This window comes from Nerophis ophidion, linkage group LG11 (genome assembly GCF_033978795.1).
Source record: "Nerophis ophidion isolate RoL-2023_Sa linkage group LG11, RoL_Noph_v1.0, whole genome shotgun sequence".
In the NCBI taxonomy this organism is placed as follows: Eukaryota; Metazoa; Chordata; class Actinopteri; order Syngnathiformes; family Syngnathidae; genus Nerophis; species Nerophis ophidion.
The window spans coordinates 37,127,683-37,148,631 of record NC_084621.1 but is presented as its reverse complement, the minus strand read 5'-3'; the positions used below and the strand labels follow the sequence as shown (position 1 = coordinate 37,148,631).

General features: G+C 44.2%; 1 protein-coding gene across 4 annotated transcripts in view; it reads right to left on the bottom strand.

Moving 5' to 3' along the window:
• The window catches only part of zgc:158766 (uncharacterized protein LOC100009641 homolog), a 64,783-nt gene extending 60,214 nt beyond the window's left edge, over positions 1-4,569 (bottom strand). Inside the window, exon 1 of one of the 4 annotated variants that reach the window (XM_061915799.1) lies at positions 3,906-4,569. In XM_061915799.1, coding sequence (XP_061771783.1) covers positions 3,906-3,974 — 69 coding nt within the window. In that variant the 5' untranslated portion in view covers positions 3,975-4,569. The remainder of the gene's footprint in view (positions 1-3,905) is intronic. The other 3 variants (XM_061915797.1, XM_061915796.1, XM_061915798.1) reach the window with 3 other exon arrangements.
• Positions 4,570-20,949: the final 16,380 nt, after the last annotated feature.

The window sequence follows — 20,949 nt, the reverse complement described above, 5'->3', positions numbered from 1 at the left end:
GAAGCCACCAGGGCAATGTAACAGGAGAGCCCTGGATCCCCATGTACGGTACTGAAAATCTCAAAGGCTGCAGAATGATAACAAAGGCCACAGGTAGCTCAACCTGCCAAGTCGCTAACTAAAGAGCCAAATGGCCCCCTTGGCAGATTTCGATCCAGCATGATGACCATGCATGTTTTTGTCTGCTTTCTTAACTGTTTGCCAGTTGGCAGACAACTTCATTGTTCATACTATTATTATTGTTATGCAAATGTGTATGGATCAAAACCAAAATATAATATGACCCATGCACTATTCCTCTACAAAGTTCTGCGAAAATCCTTTGTGTTCTTTTCAGTGTAATCCTGCTAGCTGTTGCTGAAAGTATGTACTATTTCAAAAAGACTGCTGTGAAAAATCTTACAACAACAAAGCTTGCAAAATATTTTTTTTGCAGTCAACACAAGTAACTCATGACTTCATAGTAAATAAAACATTAGAGGCACACTATATAGGAAAATGGTGTAATGGTACTGTAAAAAGACATGTTAATAAGGGTTATCTCTGTATGATAAACTTTAACCTTTGAGGGTCACACACATAGTAAGATCAACATTGAAGCAAGTCTGGAGTGGAAAAACTGACCACCAGAGTAGTTTTAGGAAGTCACCACACAACATTCACAATTAGATCTAGAAATAGTTGTAGTAACATGCTTTACAGCATTAACTTCATAAATATTTTGCCCAAGTACTTTTAAGCCCTTGAAGATTGAGTACTTCAAATGGGTGTATTTCCAAAATGGTGTGTGAAATATTTAGGACAAAGTGACAGCAGAGCAATGGCTCTATTAAAATGTTTGCAAATTAGTTATGTTATATTTCAGCTGTTCTAAACACGAAATCCCCCCTCAATTCACTCAGTGCCAATGTCCATACATTTTTAGCAGGGGCTAATAAACCCTGGCCACTAGTTTCCCGAAATGTCACTAAATCTATTGAAAAATTTCTATCATTCATGACAGGACCCACAAAAATTCTCAATGACCTATGTTTGAAAACAGACAGGATAGATGGCTATGATTTTGACTGGTCATTTTTGGCAAAAACTAGGATTGTACACTGATGAACTCCTTTTAGGGATTTTGACCAAATGAGCCCAAATCAATATCACGAATACTAAACAAATGGGCGATGATAAATTGAGAAAGATTTTGGGGTGTCCCAAAAAATGTCGGAGGATGAAGATGACACCCTGAAGACATCCGTATGTCTCTACTTTTATCAATTACGTTGCCACCTCTTTGTTGTGAGTCCTGCACCCCGTACAGCCCTTGACTTGCATAAACCCTGATTTGCGTAGAAATGCAGACCCTATTTAATACTGCTTGTAGCTTGACTGTTTTTGTTTACCAAACCAAAGATTTCTGGTTAAAATTAAAGGTAAACATCTTGATTATTCTAATTTTAGTGCTGTGTAATGATATGTATATTTTTCAAATCAGATTAATCCCAATCAAGGAATTTGGAATAATCCTGATTATCCATCCATCCATCCATCCATCCATCCATTTTCTTCCGCTTATCCGAAGTCGGGTCGCGGGGACAGCAGCCTAAGCAGAGAAGCCCAGACTTCCCTCTCCCCAGCCACTTCGTCCAGCTCCTCCCGGGGGATCCCGACGCATTCCCAGGCCAGCCGGGAGACGTAGTCTTCCCAACGTGTCCTGGGTCTTCCCCTTGGCCTCCTGCCGGTCGAACGTTCCCCAAACACCTCCCTTAGGGGGCGTTCGGGTGACTTCCTGAGCAGATGCCCAAACCACCTCATCTGGCTCTTCTCGATGTGGAGGAGCAGCGGCTTTACTCTGAGCTCCTCCCGGATGACAGAGCTTCTCACCCTATCTCAAAAGGAGAGACCCGCCACCCGGCGGATGAAACTCATTTCGGCCGCTTGCACCCGTGAACTTGTCCTTTCGGTCATAACCCAAAGTTCATTACCATAGGTGAGGATGGGAACATACATTGACCGGTAAATTGAGTGCTTTGCCTTCCGACTCAGCTCCTTCTTCACCACAACGGATCGATACAGCATCCGCATTACTGAAGACGCCGCACCGATCCGCCTGTCAATCTCACGATCCACTCTTCCCCCACTCGTGAGCAAGACTCCTATGTACTTGAACTTCTCCACTTGGGGCAAGATCTCCTCCCCAACTTGTAGATGGCACTCCACCCTTTCCTGGGCGAGAACCATGGACTCTGACTTGGAGGTGCTGAATCTCATTCTAGTCGCTTCACACTCGGCTGTGAACCGATCCAGTGAGAGCTGAAAATCTTGGCCAGATGAAGCCATCAGGACCACATCATCCGCAAAACGCAGAGACCTAATCTTGCAGCCACCAAACCGGATCCCCTTAAAGCCCTGTCAGCGCCTAGAAATTCTGTCCATAAAAGTTATGAACAGAATCGGTGACAAAGGGCAGCTTTGGCGGGGTCCAACCCTCACTGGAAAAAAGTATGACTTACTGCCGGCAATGCGGACCAAGCTCTGAGACTGATCATACATGTAGCGGTGTATTTCAAAGTGAAATATGCAGTTGGAGTCCTCTTACTCATGTTTGCACTGATGTATGCATCGACCTGATTACTGACCACATAACACCCGGTGAGATTGGTAAGATAAAGGAGCATGTACAGTCAAAATAAATAAAAGTGATTAATCTACATAGAAACATAATTCAAGTGATCATTTTTTAAGATTAATCAAATGAGTTAACTTATTATTTTGATATGCCTATTTTATTTTAAATCTATTGTATATAAAGGCAAAATCTTGTGACTTTTCAAATACTTCTGTATTTACTGTAATTAATTGACACACAGACCCTGCACAATGGTTTGTTTTCCACCTTCCTCATGATGAAGATACATTTCTTTGTACATTGTGTATGGGATACATTAAGATGATTCTGAGTCCTAATTCTATTTATTTCACAAAACAATATAATTTACAATCCTATCTTTTTTTCTGGGGCCCATTCAATAAAGAACGCCAAAAAGGGGAGGCTTTACTTTGCTGTGGTTCCCAATAAAAGCTGTTTTAACAAGATTCTCACACTAGTTAAGAGAAAGACTTGATTTATGTTGTCATCAGGGCAACTGATGTCTTTGTCTGACAGGATGTCAACAACACTGGCTGCAGGATATTGTTCTTAAGCAGCACAGACTGACCTCTTTGACTCTATGCTTTGGTATTCTACGACATCCCTTCGACAACACACACAGTAACAGATATTGTTGTTACAAAAATAAAAAGAACAAATGAAGTTGTTTTGAGAAGTGACAACTGAAAAATTCTGTTGATTCCTGTGCAGGGTAAGTATACAACGGGTGCATACCAAAACAAGTCAGGAGCTGATAAAGGAAAAGTGGCTTATCAGAGAGCATACAAAATTGTTTACTTCCCTGACACCAGCAGTGATATACATAGCAGTATGAATATTATTACTACTGTCACAAGCGTCAAGCAAATACAATTGCCTTAACTGTAAAATTCTGTTAAAGATCTTATCATGACCAGAAACATTCAAATTAAATAGGAATCAAACTTTACTCAGATATTATTGTAATCCAATAGATTTTGAGAGACAATCGAGCGTATTTCAGAGTGCAGCCAGTAAGCAGTAAATACATTTACTCACAATGTTAAAAAAATGTGATGGTTTTTTTTTCAGTAAAGTAAATAAATGTTCTTCATTTGACAACAACAGCATCCGCATTGTTCCTTTCGATGTTTCATGCGATTACAAACAGAAAGTTGTTAGGTTTTAGGGCTAAAAAGTAATGCAATGAGTATGCACAATAACACAACCGCTCCCAATAAATACCAACTCAAGCCTGCAACTCTCAAAGCTAATGTCAAATCCATACCTTGATACTCAGGTAGTTGTCACAGCTCCTTGACTTTGCTCTAGAGTGCATTTTGTTAAGTGACAACATTTAGGCACCTAAGCAAAATTCCAGTACTTTTAATGAAGAAATGAGTAGAGTCAAATCCACAAAGTACAATCCAGTGGTTGAGCAGCCCTGTGCTTCCCTATCAGCAGCTCCATTTCCAGGACTGGTGTTCTGTGGCAGCAGGAGCCGTCTAAACTCATGCTGGGGCGTGAGAGAAGCAGCACGCTGGCGTCCCCGTCACTCACCCAACCCTCCCTTCAAAATAACCTCACACCCCCAGCCCTGTGCCTCTCTGCTGAAAGCCTCTCCCAGCTGGATAAATGCATAGCATTGCAACTCATCATTCAGAAAACACACACACTACCTGCTCTGAACCCCCCCATACCCCCACTCCACACACACACACACACACACACACACACTTGCTCAGAATCCCAAACACTACACCCAGCAGGGGTCGGACTCTGACTAACTCCTCTCTGGCACACTGACCCCTTGCACCCTTACCTCCACAAGCAGCTCCCCACACCCCTCATGGCCACAATGAGCTCTCTTTTGTCCCGACAATACAAATGGACGAGGGTTTCAGCTTATTCTGCGGCTTTTCAAAGGGGCAAAAAGAAAGGAAGACATCAGCACAGGATTGGTGGTTCAGGTCACTTCTGACAATAGGCTTCCCATTAAATGTAGTTAGCGGGGGAAAACCCAATCCTTTAACTGGCTCTTACAACCTTTTGACACATGTGGGAAATAAATATGTTGCAGGAGATAAATACAAACCCCCAAACCAGCTTAGTTGGCACGTTGTGTAAATTGTACATAAAAACGGAATACAATGATTTGCAAATCCTTTTCAACCTATATACAATTGAATAGACTGCAAAGACAAGATACTTTTAATGTTCAAACTGAAAAACATTATTTTTTGCAAATATTAGCTAATTTGGAATTTGATGCCTGCAACATATTCCAAAAAACTGGCACAAGTGGCAAAAAAGACTGAGAAAGTTGAGGAATGCTCATTAAACACTTATTTGGAAAATTCCACAGGCGAGCAGACTAATTGGGAACAGGTGGGTGCCATGATTGGGTATAAAATCAGCTTCCATGAAATGCTCAGTCCTTCACAAACAAGGATGGGCTGAGGGTCACCACTTTGTGAACAAATGCGTGAGCAAATGGTCCAACAGTTTAAGAACAACATTTCTCAATGAGCTATTGCAAGGAATTTAGGGATTTCACAATCTCAGGTTTAAAATATCATCAAAAAGTTCACAGAATCTGGAGAAATCACTGCACGTAACATTGAATGCCCGTGAGCTTGGAACCCTCAAGCGGTACTGCATCAAAAAGCGACATCCGTGTTTAAAGGATATCAACACATGGGCTCAGGAACTCTTCAGAAACCACTGTCACTAACTATTGTCCGCCGCTATATCTGTAAGTGCAAGTTAAAACTGTATTATGCAAAGCCAAAGCCATTTATCAACAACACCCCAAAACGCCGCCGGCTTTGCTGGATCGGAGCTCATCTAAGATGGACTGATGCAAAGTTTTCTTGTTTTTTTTTTTTTCTTCTTTGTCATGAAAAAGGGACGTTTTTGTCATGAAAAAGGGAGGTTTTTGTGGTTGGTGCACTAATTGTAAGTGCATATTGTGTGTTTTATGTTGATTTCATAAAAAAAATAAAATTCAATAAAATTAAAAACAATTTTTTATTTATTTATTTATTTTTTTTATAAAAAATTCTTCTGCGGCCGGGTAACAATGCCCGGTGGTTGGGGACCACTGACTTAAACTGTACATCAAACAAGAATGGGAAAGAATTGTATTTTCTTTTTATTTACAAATTACACAACGTGCCAACTTCACTGGTGCTGGGTGTTGTATAACAACAACTGTTGGTGTAAAAGGAGTATTGTACATATCCATATACTGGTAGTGTCGATACCAAGGTTAGAACCATTATATAATCGATTCTAGAGTGATCGCATTATTACTCTAATTTCCTCAAAATATATATTTTTATTATTTAGGTTTAAAATGTTCACAAACATTTTGGAGCAAAAAACCAAACAAGTACCAGATAGTATTTTTTTCTTTTGTTTACTTATTTTGGTGCTATTGTTTTCGTTTTGTTGAAACAATTGCATGTAACAAAAGAGAATAATAAAGTAGTTTAAATATTGTATTGATATTGTTAAACTGTAAATTGCACTCGAAATAAATACATTGAAAAATGCACAGTGATTGGTATCGAAATTGGCAGCATAAAACATTGATCAAAACATGTCTAGTTTGGACAGTACACATGCTCAACAAGAATGTATACTTTGCGTTAAAGATCACCTTGCTCAGACAAAGAAAGCAGTGAGTATAGGTAATTAAATTGGTTTCTATTTAGAGAGAGCCTTGTTAAAGCGACTGCACAATAACCAAGAAGACAGAGAGTCTGAAGCTGCGCATGTGTTGCACCACACAAACACACTATAAAACATGCATAAACATTTCAAAACTCCATAGGAGGGAGGGTATAAATACTTACTGTAATAATGCTTCCACTCTCATGTATAATCTGTATAATCTGTTGTATAAACAGAAGCAGACATACCTCACATACACATTCTACAAATATACACTCCTCCTTCTAACACAAGCAACCTGCAATTTTCTGCCCGGGCCATTTGCAGTGGCTACGCTGTCAGCAAGGGTGGACTTTTTTTTCTTCTTCTTTCATCCACATTAGTTTTCTCTTTTGCTTTCTTTTCAATCCTCATTTATCTAATTACGCTGAAATTGCTATACATAAAGCAAACAAAAAAAAATCGGGTTCAAATGGGAGTCAGCAAGCATTCTAAAGTTGAGGCCAAGAACGAGAGAGGCAATCATGTCATGTCAAGGGAGCTCAAAGGATGCCTTCCACGGTGGCATTTAAGTCAAAATATATAATTTTGTTGCCGGCAAGCAAAAATGCAGGCGTGCCTTTCCAGGCCACATGCTGAGAAGTTATGTTTGTGAAATCTTAAAACTGTGCTACAAAAATAAAATCAGTACTGAGCAGATGAAGACTTCCATACTGTGATTTACTGCAAATATGTGGTATTACACAATTAAACATGCAATATTGCTGGTTCTACGTACAATTTCATTAGCACCATATTATAAAACATTCTTAAAAGTGTAACTAATTACTTTGCTATTGTACCAATAAAGAGTGTGGAAACACTTTTTCATACAGTTAAATGATAAAACGTGTTCAAACTTTTGAAAAAAAAGAGAAAGACATACAAACCTTAAAAAAAAACACACACGCACGCATGCACACACACACACACGCACGCACACAAGGACACACACACGCACACATACACACACACGCACGCAGACACAAGGACACACACACACATATATAAAAATAACATTTTCAGCCGAGCAGACCAGTTAAAGCCTCCCCACTCATCTTTGCACTTACATAAATTATTATCTATTAGTAATAAGTGTCTAACATTTATGCTGTATTTACTTATCAATGTATTGATTTCAGGGTTGACCATCTGGCAGCTAAAACCTACTTTGACTGTGTTCTGATCAAATGGCGTATTGCAGTTTATTAAGGCTCTATAAAGTCTTACACTTATTTTTTTAAAGCATTTTTAAAGCTTTTAAAAGGGTAACCCAAACAAAAAAATAGACGAGGGGATGCCATAACTGATAACACAGTACAATATTAAACATAAACAACGTCATAATTCACTGCCTAAACCAAATAAAGTTTCCACATTAGTTCCTTATAGGTAGGGATTGTGACGCTTGTGTGGCATTGTAATGCCGGATTGGTTCTTCCGGGGATGCGTCGAAGCGATGAACACAACAAGGTAAGTTATAAATGGATTTATTAAATAATAAAAGGCTAGGAACAAAAACACTGCTGTAAAGAGAAGGCGAACCAAAAACAGAAAAACAATTCCTCAGCATGTGAGCTGGAATAAACAAATGGCTTAGCGTAAAAGCTAGCGAGAATATACATACAAAGATGAAGGTCGAGAGTCGTCACTGTTGCGCGTGGGCAAATTAGGATCCGAGGAAGACTGAACAGAAAAGGCTGGCTTATAAAGGAGGGTGATTAGCTGAAGCAGGTGTGCGGTACGAGTGTAGCAGGTGAACTAATGAGTAACCAGAGTGATGGGCAAAACAGGAAATAAACGGGTCAGACTGAGAATGAAACAAAAATGGAAATAACAAACATGTGAAGATCTGAGCAGCAGATCGCAACAGTATTCCCCCCCAACAAAAGACAGATACCAGATGTCTCAAAAACACAAACAAAAACTTGAACCCCCTCCCCAAAACCAGAAAGTCCACAAACGAAGGGAGGGCGGAGGGAGGCCACGGTGGAGGGTCGCCAGATCGCATGTCCCCGAATCCACCGAGGACACATCATGTGGCGGCGGCGGGTGGAACGCTGCTGCCGAACAAGTTTTGGCGGGCGACCTCGAAAAGGCCACATTAGTGGCCGCCTCGCAGGATGAGGTGCCCGGCGAGGCGGACGACCCGGGCACGGCCACATCCGTGGCCGACATGGAGGAGGGAGTGTCTGGCGAGGAGGATGACCTTGCAGAGGCCACGCCCGTGGTCGACGTGGTGGACGACGCCTCAGCACCGAAATCCCAGCAGGCTTGGAAGCAGCAGACGAGGGTGCGGGGACTGCAGCCAAAGCAGGCCCGAGTGCAGCTGGCGAGGATGATGCGGGTGCTGCAGCCGCAGGAGTCGTCGGAGGCGGCCTGGGAGCCGCAGGAGTCGTCGGAGGCGGCCTGGGAGCCGCAGGAGTCGTCGGAGGCGGCCTGGGAGCCGCAGGAGTCGTCGGAGGCGGCCTGGGAGCCGCAGGAGTCGTCGGAGGCGGCCTGGGAGCCGCAGGAGTCGTCGGAGGCGGCCTGGGAGCCGCAGGAGTCGTGACTGGTGTGAGCTCCAGCCTCATCGTCGGCGCCGGTGTGGGCTCCAGCTTCTTCGTCGGCAGTGCTTGGCGGCGTGGAGCTGGTACCGGCGCTTGTCGAGGAGCTGGCACTGGAGTGGGCTCCAGCCCTGTCGACACAGGTGAAGGTTCCAGCCCCGTCGTCGACGCTGGTGTGGGCTCCAGCCCCGTCGTCGACGCTGGTGTGGGCTCCAGCCCCGTCGTCGGCGGTGCTTGGCGGCGCGGAGCTGGTACCGGCGCTTGGCGGCGTGGAGCTGGTACCGGCGCTTGGCGGCGTGGAGCTGGTACTGGAGTAGGCTCCAGCTCTGGAGCTGGTACTGGAGTGGGCTCCAGGCTAAAGTCTGTAACTGGTATGAGAACCAGTTCTGGGTCGGAGGCTGGTGTGAGAACCAGGTGGGAGTCTAGTGCTGGCTTGAGAACCAGGCTAGAAACATTTTCTGGTGTGAAAACCAGGCGAGAGTCTAATTCTGGCTTGAAAACCAGGCGAGAGTCATGTGCTGGTGTGAGAACCAGACTGGGAGCAGTGCAGAACACCGGTGGTGGAGGACGTGCTGGAGGTAATGACCTCGCGAGTCCGAACACCGGTGGAGGAGGTCTACAAGGCCGTTGAGACTTGGCCGGGGGAAAAACAGGTGGAGGAGGTCTACAAGGCCGTTGAGATTTGGCCGGGGGAAAATCAGGTAGAGGAGGTCTACAAGGCCGTTGAGACTTGGCCGGGGGAAAAACAGGTGGAGGAGGTCTACATGGTGGCTGTGGTTTAGAGGGTAGTATCTGTGCTACCTCCGTAGCACAGCTATAGGTCATAGCCCCTTCCTCCAGACGGGGATCCCAGACCCGTTCCCTATGGTCAGGGACTGACCTTAAGGGAGGGTGGTGGGAGGCTTGGAGGCGGGCCGACTCCTCCCCTTTAATTTGTCCAGAATTTCCTTTAGAAAAGGGAGGAAACACCTTGGACTTGGCCGGAGAATGAGGTTTAAAAGGAGGTGTAGGAGAAAAACTAGGTGACTGAGGTTGACTAGAATAATAAGAAAAAATATCCTGATAATTCTGTATCTTGTCATGAATGTTATTGATATTCAAAAAAGGTTGGGAATGAGAATTACTGTCCACAATATAAAAATCTTCTGAAAAAATGTCATCAACAGAGGCCGGTGTTGCGTCACCGGTGGGCGTTCCCCAATTGACGTCATCGCTTGTGTCAGAAAAAGTGTCATGGCAGCTTAAGGAATGATTTGAAAAAAAACAAGCAGGATTACCGGTAATGACGGGTGAATCCTGGACGGGGTGAAACTTGCTGTGTCCATGGGGAGGAATAAGTGGTGCTGGAACATTACTGCCGTGCGGGGGACCTCTCCACTGGACCCCCCGCCTCTTCGGGGCAGCGCGAACGGCTTCGGAGGGGACTTCAGGCCCACAGTCAAGTCTTTCCTGCTCCCAAGCCACGAGCTCCAACCACAAACCCAAGTCGAAGGGTTCCTCCCGTGGTTTCGACGCGGAAAAACATTTTGATGCTCGGATCCTACTGTGACGCTTGTGTGGCATTGTAATGCCGGATTGGTTCTTCCGGGGATGCGTCGAAGCGATGAACACAACAAGGTAAGTTATAAATGGATTTATTAAATAATAAAAGGCTAGGAACAAAAACACTGCTGTAAAGAGAAGGCGAACCAAAAACAGAAAAACAATTCCTCAGCATGTGAGCTGGAATAAACAAATGGCTTAGCGTAAAAGCTAGCGAGAATATACATACAAAGATGAAGGTCGAGAGTCGTCACTGTTGCGCGTGGGCAAATTAGGATCCGAGGAAGACTGAACAGAAAAGGCTGGCTTATAAAGGAGAGTGATTAGCTGAAGCAGGTGTGCGGTACGAGTGTAGCAGGTGAACTAATGAGTAACCAGAGTGATGGGCAAAACAGGAAATAAACGGGTCAGACTGAGAATGAAACAAAAATGGAAATAACAAACATGTGAAGATCTGAGCAGCAGATCGCAACAGGGATCATGCTTTAAGTTGCAAAGGGACATAAATGTATTTTCAGATTGTCTCCTGTGTCCACTAGAGGAGGCTTGTGTGCCGTCTTGCCACACAGTAAACAACTTAATGTCCCATGACTTAAAGCTGTGTTTAAATACATGATGATTTATCTCTCCCAAAATAAATGTTTCTGCAGCCTTGGACACCATAATTACCAACAAGTTATGTTTCAACGCTGACAGCCACCTGAAAATCAACTTTCTCTCCCTCTCTCTTTCTCTCTCTCTCTATGCCAATATTGTTTGTGCTTCTACACAAATTAAACTTTTCCTGTTGTTTTTCCACACACGACCTCAAGATTTTAAAATAGCCACGTATTTTTGCAGGCTTCTGGTAAGCGTTATTTATGTGATGTGAGGAAACGATAGCCCGGTCTCTGGGGTGGTAAGCCATTTGATAAAACTATGCTAGGAACATATTAGCCAGATGTCACATGAGTTGGAGTTTTCATGATTTTTCATGCTTGAATGTCAGCGTTGTGATACCAATACCAACATGAAGGGAGGGTAGAACACAGTCACTATTTGGATAAGGATCTGTAGATATGTTAAGTTATCAGTTTTATTTGAGCTACATTTCAATACAATACAGTGCAGTTGAACATCATGTAATGACCTGTCGCCACAGGTCATGCCTTGTTTTGGTTTGTTTTTTTATTATTCTATGTTTGGTGTTTTAGTTGTTAGGAGCAGAATTAGATGGAACCCAAGGATGCAGAGACGGATTGTTTGTAGACATAAAGTTCTTCCTTTATTCTGGGTGGAAGGAGGATGTAGCCACAAAAAAACATAAAGCGATGGTGGAGCCCAAAAACACACCATAAAAACTACTTAGATAAATACAAAAACTAAACCAAAAGCGCTAGTAAAGACTAGGAATAATACAGACAGATAAGATAAAAAACAAACTAGTAAAGTAAAAAAATAAATCTCTAGACGAGGCTAGGAAACATACTTCAAGAATGAAGTAAAACAGAAACACAAAATAGTAAACTGAAAGCGCTAGTCGGAGCTAGGCAAACCTGCAAGATGCACGAGCAAAAACACGAGGCTTTAGCAAGTGAAACGAGAAACGCAGTCATGCGTGAGGAACAGCAGTTACCAACAAAGTACCGGCGCTTACGGGCCGTAAGCACCCAGTTAATAAAGGCACTCTAATCAACCTCAGGTGTGTTGGATTGACCAGCGTCAGCTGCACTCCAGACTGTGGATGAGAGAGAGAGTCAATCTGATGTGCAAATCGATTACAACCAAGATCATGAAACTTAAGTTTACCACATTAGTTCCTGTTTAGCACTCTTATTTCTAGTTCTGACTTCCTGTTCTATTTGTTGCCCGGCAGTGACTTTATCAGAGTGATGTTTCCCCTTACCTGCTCTTGATTAGCAAACAGTGGACTCCCCAGTGCGCAGCATGGGCGGTCGCAAAAGCAAAAACTTGGACATGGGATGAGTTCAGGGAAGCCATGGAAAACAACTTCCGGACAGCTTCGAAGCCTTTCTGGACCACCATTTGTCGCCGCAGGAGGGGTAAGCAGTTAACTGTCAACACCATGTATGGTGTGGATGGTATACTGCTGACCTTGACTTAGGTTGTTGTGGATCGGTGGAGAGAATACTTTGAAGACCTTGTCAATCCCACCGACACGTCTTCCTATAAGGAAGCAGTGCCTGGGGAATCTGTGGTGGGCTCTCCTCTCTCTGGGGTTGAGGTTGCCGAGGTAGTTAAAAAGTTCCTTGGTGGCAGGGCCCTAGGTGTGAATGAGCTCCGCCCGGAGTTCCTTAAGGCTCTGGATGTTGTGGGGCTGTCTTGGTGACAAGACTCTGCAACTTTGCGTGGACATCGGACGCGATGCCTCTGAATTGGAAGACCGGAGTGGTGGTTCATCTCTTTAAGGAGAACCGGAAGGTGTGTTCCAACTATTGGGGGATCACACTCCTTAGCCTTCCCGGTAAGGTCTATTGAGGTGTAATGGAGAGGAGGGAACGCTGGACAGTTGAACCTCAGATTCAGGAGGAGCAGTATGGATTTCGTCCTGGTTTTGGAACTGTGGACCAGCTCTATACTCTCAGCAGGGTACTTGAGTGTGCCTGAGTTTGACAACCAGTCTGAATGTGCTTTGTGGACTTGGAGAAGGCATTTGATCGTGTCCCGACGGGAAAGTCCTGTGAAGAGTGCTAGGAGAATGGAGTATCGAACCGTCTGATTGTGGCTGTCTGCTCTTTGTATGAACGGTGTCAGAGCTTGGTCCGCATTGCCGGCAGTAAGTCGGACACGTTTCCAGTGAGGGTGTTTTTACTTTAGAAAACACGCCACGGCGTGGCGCAGTGGGAGGGTGGCCGTGCGCAACCCGAGGGTCCCTGCTTCAATCCCCACCTAGTACCAACCTCGTCACGTCCGTTGTGTCCTGAGCAAGACACTTCACCCTTGCTCCTGATGGGTGCTGGTTAGCGCCTTGCATGGCAGCTCCCTCCATCAGTGTGTGAATGCGTGTGTGAAAAGGTAAATGTGGAAGAAGTGTCAAAGCGCTTTGAGTACCTTGAAGGTAGAAAAGAGCTATACAAGTACAACCCATTTATCATTTATTCATCATTTAAAAATATAACTGTAAGCAAGTTGCAAACAGGCCGAATTGGTACCTTTATAGACACCGACCAAATTCCGTCCATCTGTACTACTATAAAATCAAATGGTGCCACATTTCAATACCTGTGCTGCACTTGAAGTCACATCCGGTTGCAGACTTGACACCGTTTCAAACACTTGACTGGCAAAAAAGCACTTAAGCCGCACTCGGAGCGCACCCAGTCGGACTGCCTCGAGGTAATGTTGCAATTTTCATTGCCAATAAAGCAAGTATGCCTAATCGAATACACTCGAACACACGTACAATAAGGCTCCACTTATAAAACGTGCTAGCTCAATGTTCATTTACATTGCATTTTCCGTAGACATGCTACTGATTAATTAGCATTAGCGATTTTACACGGTGCTTTGCAGCATCGCGTGGACATCGGGGGCGGTACCTCTGGATTGGCAGACCGGGGTGGTGGTTCCTCTCTTTAAGAAGGGGGACCGGAGGGTGTGTTCCAACTATCGTGGGATCACACTCCTCAGCCTTCCCGGTAAGGTTTATTCAGGTGTACTGGAGAGGAGGCTACGCCGGATAGTCGAACCTCGGATTCAGGAGGAACAGTGTGGTTTTCGTCCTGGTCGTGGAACTGTGGACCAGCTCTATACTCTCGGCAGGGTTCTTGAGGGTGCATGGGAGTTTGCCCAACCAGTCTACATGTGCTTTGTGGACTTGGAGAAGGCATTCGACCGTGTCCCTCGGGAAGTCCTGTGGGGAGTGCTCAGAGAGTATGGGGTATCGGACTGTCTTATTGTGGCGGTCCGCTCCCTGTATGATCAGTGTCAGAGCTTGGTCCGCATTGCCGGCAGTAAGTCGAACACATTTCCAGTGAGGGTTGGACTCCGCCAAGGCTGTCCTTTGTCACCCATTCTGTTCATAACTTTTATGGACAGAATTTCTAGGCGCAGTCAAGGCGTTGAGGGGTTCCGGTTTGGTAACCGCAGGATTAGGTCTCTGCTTTTTGCAGATGATGTGGTCCTGATGGCTTCATCTGACCGGGATCTTCAGCTCTCGCTGGATCGGTTCGCAGCCGAGTGTGAAGCGACCGGAATGAGAATCAGCACCTCCAAGTCCGAGTCCATGGTTCTCGCCCGCAAAAGGGTGGAGTGCCATCTCCGGGTTGGGGAGGAGACCCTGCCCCAAGTGGAGGAGTTCAAGTACCTAGGAGTCTTGTTCACGAGTGAGGGAAGAGTGGATCATGAGATCGACAGGCGGATCGGTGCGGCGTCTTCAGTAATGCGGACGTTGTACCGATCCGTTGTGGTGAAGAAGGAGCTGAGCCGGAAGGCAAAGCTCTCAATTTACCGGTCGATCTACGTTCCCATCCTCACCTATGGTCATGAGCTTTGGGTCATGACCGAAAGGATAAGATCACGGGTACAAGCGGCCGAAATGAGTTTCCTCCGCCGTGTGGCGGGGCTCTCCCTTAGAGATAGGGTGAGAAGCTCTGCCATCCGGGAGGAACTCAAAGTAAAGCCGCTCCTCCTTCACATCGAGAGGAGCCAGATGAGGTGGTTCGGGCATCTGGTCAGGATGCCACCCGAACGCCTCCCTAGGGAGGTGTTTAGGGCCCGTCCAACCGGTAGGAGGCCACGGGGAAGACCCAGGACACGTTGGGAAGACTATGTCTCCCGGCTGGCCTGGGAACGCCTCGGAAGAGCTAGACGAAGTGGCTGGGGAGAGGGAAGTCTGGGTTTCCCTGCTTAGGCTGTTGCCCCCGCGACCCGACCTCGGATAAGCGGAAGATGATGGATGGATGGATGGATGGATGGACACGGTGCTGTAAACACCTCTAAATTTGGTAATGAAAACCACAACTAATATCCACATTACATTAAAACAACTTTTCTGTAATAACCACAATACATACCGCATAAACACTTTTTAGGGGTGATACAAAGACTAGATTGAATTTAATGGCAAAGACAACCCTGTAACACACTTTAGCGTATGCAATGGTGCCATCTAAGCTATTGGAATTGCGACTGCATGCAAAGTCTACTATTTAATACTTGCAAATGAGAATCAGAAATTTAATAAGACAACAATAAATAATAACTACACACCACAGTTATCCTTATTAGCTATCTGTTTAATAAAAAAATGGGTTTCTGTTATTTAACAAATTACCACTCGTTATTACACATGAACACACAGAGAAGTACCGAAAATTGGTACCATTGAGTCCCAAAATTGATTTCCAGCAACCGGGATTTGGGACCGTATTGATTTGAATGAAAAGGTTAGCAATCCTTAAATACATCTAAAAACTGAGAAGTATTATCTTTGTAAAGGCAGTATTTGCCCTTGTTAATTCATGTATGTGTTACAATTCAGTATATTTCGGAATTAAAAGATGCCAGATGGGATATGTTGTGGTCATTTACAACCACGCATCTAGTTTTAAATGGAAAGAAATGACCTGGGAAAAAATAGTTGAAAAGATATTTTTAGATTCAGATTGAAGCAAATGCCCGCTCAGATGTAAACGGGTGGGTGGTCATTTGTAATTAACCACCACACACACACACACACACACACACACACACACACACACACACACACACACACACACACACACACACACACACACACACACACGTACACACACACGTACACGCACATGCACACACATGCACTGACACACACCAAACTGTGGAATGTAACACCTTCCTCCTATCTCACTTTGTTGCAACCTCATAGTGCCACAAAGACCACCCATCAAAATGTCTTCATTTTTTCTAACTCCAGCACCACTTTTTTCCTACTCCACATTGCAAGAAATGCATTTTACTAGAAAAAAATACTTGACTCTAGCCTATCCAAGAAGTTGCAAACACAAGAAACAATGTGAGACAGTCTTTGTTCTACTTACAGGTCACATTTTTGGAGGATCAGAGGGGATCAGTCATCGTTTCCTTCCATCCAGCCCTTAGATCTCACATCTCATCATGCATCCAGACACACACACACACACACAGCTATATTGCTACTTGTGAGCGTTCCTCTCCTAACCACCACACACTTAAGATCCCATGTGAACCGTCCCTCCTCTGTTTTGAGCCATGACGTCAGCACCCAAATGCAAACAGCTAGGCAAACACACACGCCCTTGCTGCTCCTGATACTTTTAAACCCAACTTTTGGGGACTCTTGCATCAATGATTGTGACACAGCTGTTGGAGCAGGAGGAGTACACCACCTGTCGTAATCCCCCCACCCCCTTTTTACTAAACTATACCTTAGTTAGCCCCCCCTGCTGTGTGGATGTCTCACTCCAACACAAAAGCCAGTGTTTTCTCTGAGCACGCGAGCACAGGTGGCTGCAGAAGGTGCAAGGTCGAGTTACAGCCGCAGCTCCCACACTCTAAAGTCTCAAAGGGGCAAACCAGAGTTCATATACGGTATACATAGATGAAATATTGCAGGATCTGTACTCTGTGCAAACACAAGCCTGTAAATATGCTCTGGGGAAGCAGCATGTTTTGGGACTATTTCTCATACATATTCTCAGAAGGATATTAAGTGCAATGATTTTTAGCGACTTTGCACAGACTTGCCTCAGTGCCCCCGCATGAATCAACAAGAACTTAGGATCAACCACAACTAAAAGGCTTATCTTATTAGACCTGCTGTGAATTATTAGTGCACAAAACTGCCACCGAATTAGTAGTGGTAGTTAAAGGTCGTTGACCATAATTGAACACAAAATCAAATGAATAATAATGAGTATGAATAAGAGAAAAACATGCAAAGGATCTGCACTCACCTCAAGCAAAAATGCAGCTCTGCAGTGTCATTGTCTGGCTCTCTGGGCTGTATGACAGCTGTCTAACCAGAAGACAAGACCTACCCCCGATTCCTGTAGGAACCTGACATGTTCCATCAAACGCTCTGCCTCGGCTAGCTTGCGAAGAATCCCAATAGTAGGGCAAGGCCAAACAGAAAAAATCTGTCCCAGCCCACCACTACCTCCACAACCACAACACTCCCACCCCCTCAAGGCATCCCAATTCCTCGGCGGGGCGTAACCTAGTCGTTTTATCTGCGCCCATCTCCTCCTGTGTGTACACTATGATTGGAAGCCAGGGCGGTGGAGATCAACAAGTGCCTTATTTGCCCTAACACACAGTCTTTTCCAACTTGTGCAAGGGTGCCCAAACGTTTTTCCTCCAATGGCCAAAGAAAAAATGTGCCAATGGTCCGACATACAGCGATTTTTTTACCATCCAACAGCACCATGAGTGAGGAATTTAACCTCATACCGCCATATACACATAAGTTAGTGGAGACTGTCACAGTCAGCACTGTGTGACAGGGGTTGGTGTATGTGCCTCACAATACGAAGGTCCTGGGTTCGAGCCCCGGGCTTGGGGCCTTTCCGTGTGGAGTTTGCATGTTCTCCCCGTGACTGCGTGGGTTCCCTCCGGGTACTCCGTCTACCTCCCCTCTCCAAAGACATGCAACTGGGAATCGGCTGATTGGCAAGACTAAATTGGCCCTAGTGTGTGAATGTGAGTGTGAACGTTGTCTGTGTTGGCCCTGTGATGAGGTGGCGACTTGTCCAGGGTGTACCCCGCCTACCGCACGAATGCAGCTGAGATAGGCTTCAGCAGCCCCTACGACCCCAAAAGGGACAAGAAAAAGTGATGGAGATGTCACACAGTTGTATGCTTAAAGGCCTACTGAAATTAGATTTTCTTATTTAAACGGGGATAGCAAGTATGTGTCATACTTGATCATTTCGCAATATTGCCATATTTTTGCTGAGAGGATTTAGTAGAGAACATCAACGATAAAGTTAGCAACTTTTGGTGCTGATAAAAAAGCCTTGCCTTTACCGGAAGTCGCAGACGATGACGTCACAAAGGTGAGGGCTCCTCACGTCCTCACATTGTTTATAATGGGAGCCTCCAGCAGCAAGAGCTATTCGGACCGAAAAAACGACAATTTCCCCATTAATTTGAGCGAGGATGAAAGATTTGTGGATGATGAGTTTGATAGCGAAGGACTAGAAAAAAAAAGTTAAAAAAAAAGTTTTAAAAAAAAAAAGGCGATTGCATTGGGACGGATTCAGATGTTTTTAGACACATTTACTAGGATCATTCTGGGAAATCCCTTATCTTTCTATTGTGTTGGTAGTGTTTTAGTGACATTAAATAGTACCTGATAGTCGGAGGAGTGCGTCCACGGGTGTCTTGAGGCCAGTGTCTGAGGGAAGTCACGGCAGATACAAGGACGGCGCAAACTCCACAGATCTCCGGTAAGAGGCGACTTTTTAACACAATTTTCTCACCGAAACTTACCGGTTGACAAGTGGTCGGGAACCATGTTTGCTTGACCGCTCTGATCCATAGTAAAGCTTCACCTCCAGGAATTTTGAACAAGGAATCACCATGTGTTTGTGTGGCTAAAGGCTAAAACTTCCTAACTCCATCTTTCTACTTTGACTTCTCCATTATTAATTGAACAAATTGCAAAAGATTCAGCAATACAGATGTCCAGAATACTGTTTAATTGCGCAATGAAAAGAGACGACTTTTAGCCGCAAATGGTGCTGCACTAATATTTCCTGACGGTCCGTGACGTCACGCGCACGCGTCATCATTCCGCGACGTTTTCAACAAGAAACTCTGCGGGAAATTTAAAATTGCAATTTAGTAAACTAAACCGGACGTATTGGCATGTGTTGCAATGTTAATATTTCATCATTGATATATAAACTATCAGACTGCGTGGTCGGTAGTGGTGGGTTTCAGTAGGCCTTTAATTCATTTAACATGAACCTCTGTATATTTTATGTAAATTTTCAACTCAAACATTCAAAAGGTTAATTTTCTGCAGATTTTTGCCATTTTTATGTGTTGTTCTGTAACTAGTTTCTTCTCAATATTTCATTTGATCACTTCCAAAGACATGCACCTGGGGATAAGTTGATTGGCAACACTAAATTGGCCCTAGTGTGTGAATGTGAGTGTGAATGTTGTCTATCTATCTGTGTTGGCCCTGCGATGAGGTGGCGACTTGTCCAGGGTGTACACCACCACCCGCCCGAATGCAGCTGAGATAGGCTCCAATATCCCCTGCGACCCCAAAAGGGACAAGCGGTAGAAAATGGATGGATAGATGGGCACTTTCCAACTTTCCACAGACAGATTACACATATGGAGGGTACTAAACTGCAAAGGGTTAAGGTTTTCATAATATGACGTCGCCGAAGCACGGCGACCAAGATTATAATTTTCCAAACAGCGCCAAAAAGTCACAACTTTACTGCAGAGGAAGGGTCTGGAATTAAAAAAATATACATATACATATATATATATATATATATATATATATATATATATATATATATATATATATATATAGCTTTTACGATAAAAACAAACAAACTGGCAGCTGAGTCACCACAATTTTATTTAAAAATTTACGGTGGTTTTTACACCAATTTTAAAAAACAGTAAAGGGACATTTTTACCTTAAAACCTCCATTCACAGTTTTTACAGTGCATTACTGTAAATGGAAAAAAAGGTACCACTGTTAATTTTACAGTAAATGTCTGGCGACAGAGCTGCCAGGTTTTTACAGAAAAATCTACTGAATTTTTTTTACAGTGTAGCCCTGCGGACATGCCATCAATGTTTGGGTAGCTTGAAAAAGTCCAGCATGAATATGTAATACATTTTGTAGTTACAATTTAGCAGCCCAAACAAAATTACACAGCGGGTCAAATTTGCCCTGGGGGCCCCATTTTGGGCATCCCTGATCAAGATGAGAATTATATCATCTTCACTACCCAGGTCCCATCAGGACATCTGCTGTGCAAATCAAAGACTAATGAAACAAATGTGCTGATTTAACGTCACGCCAACGAATCAAAAAACACAAAGCAGCACCTGACAAGAGTTAAAGCACCTGTTGTCCTTGTGATGGCACCAGATGTCCTGCATTGTCATATGGACTACTGGAGCCACTCAGCAAACACCTCCAGGTGTGCATTCCACACACCATCAGAGGAAAAGGTGTGAGCCGCTCCTGTGAATCAATAAAAAAAAAAACTCCCTCTCCTCTAGCGTTGAATGCTTGCATACCTGAGTTTGGAAAAAGGTTGCATGAACTGGCTTATGGGGCAATTCTTCCCCCCTAGTTCCACTGTGGAGTGGAGCTGGAATGGTGATTGCTTGGTCAACTACATACCATCAGTGTGTGAATGTGTGTGTAAATCGGTGAATGTGGTGTATAATATGAAGCGCTTTGGGTATCGTGCAAGTATACTAAAGCGCTGTATAAAGACCGTTTATCATTTACATAAACTGAGTGAATTAGGGCAGCAGAACAGAAGTCGCACGAGAATTCAAATGGAACCTGTTGACACTAT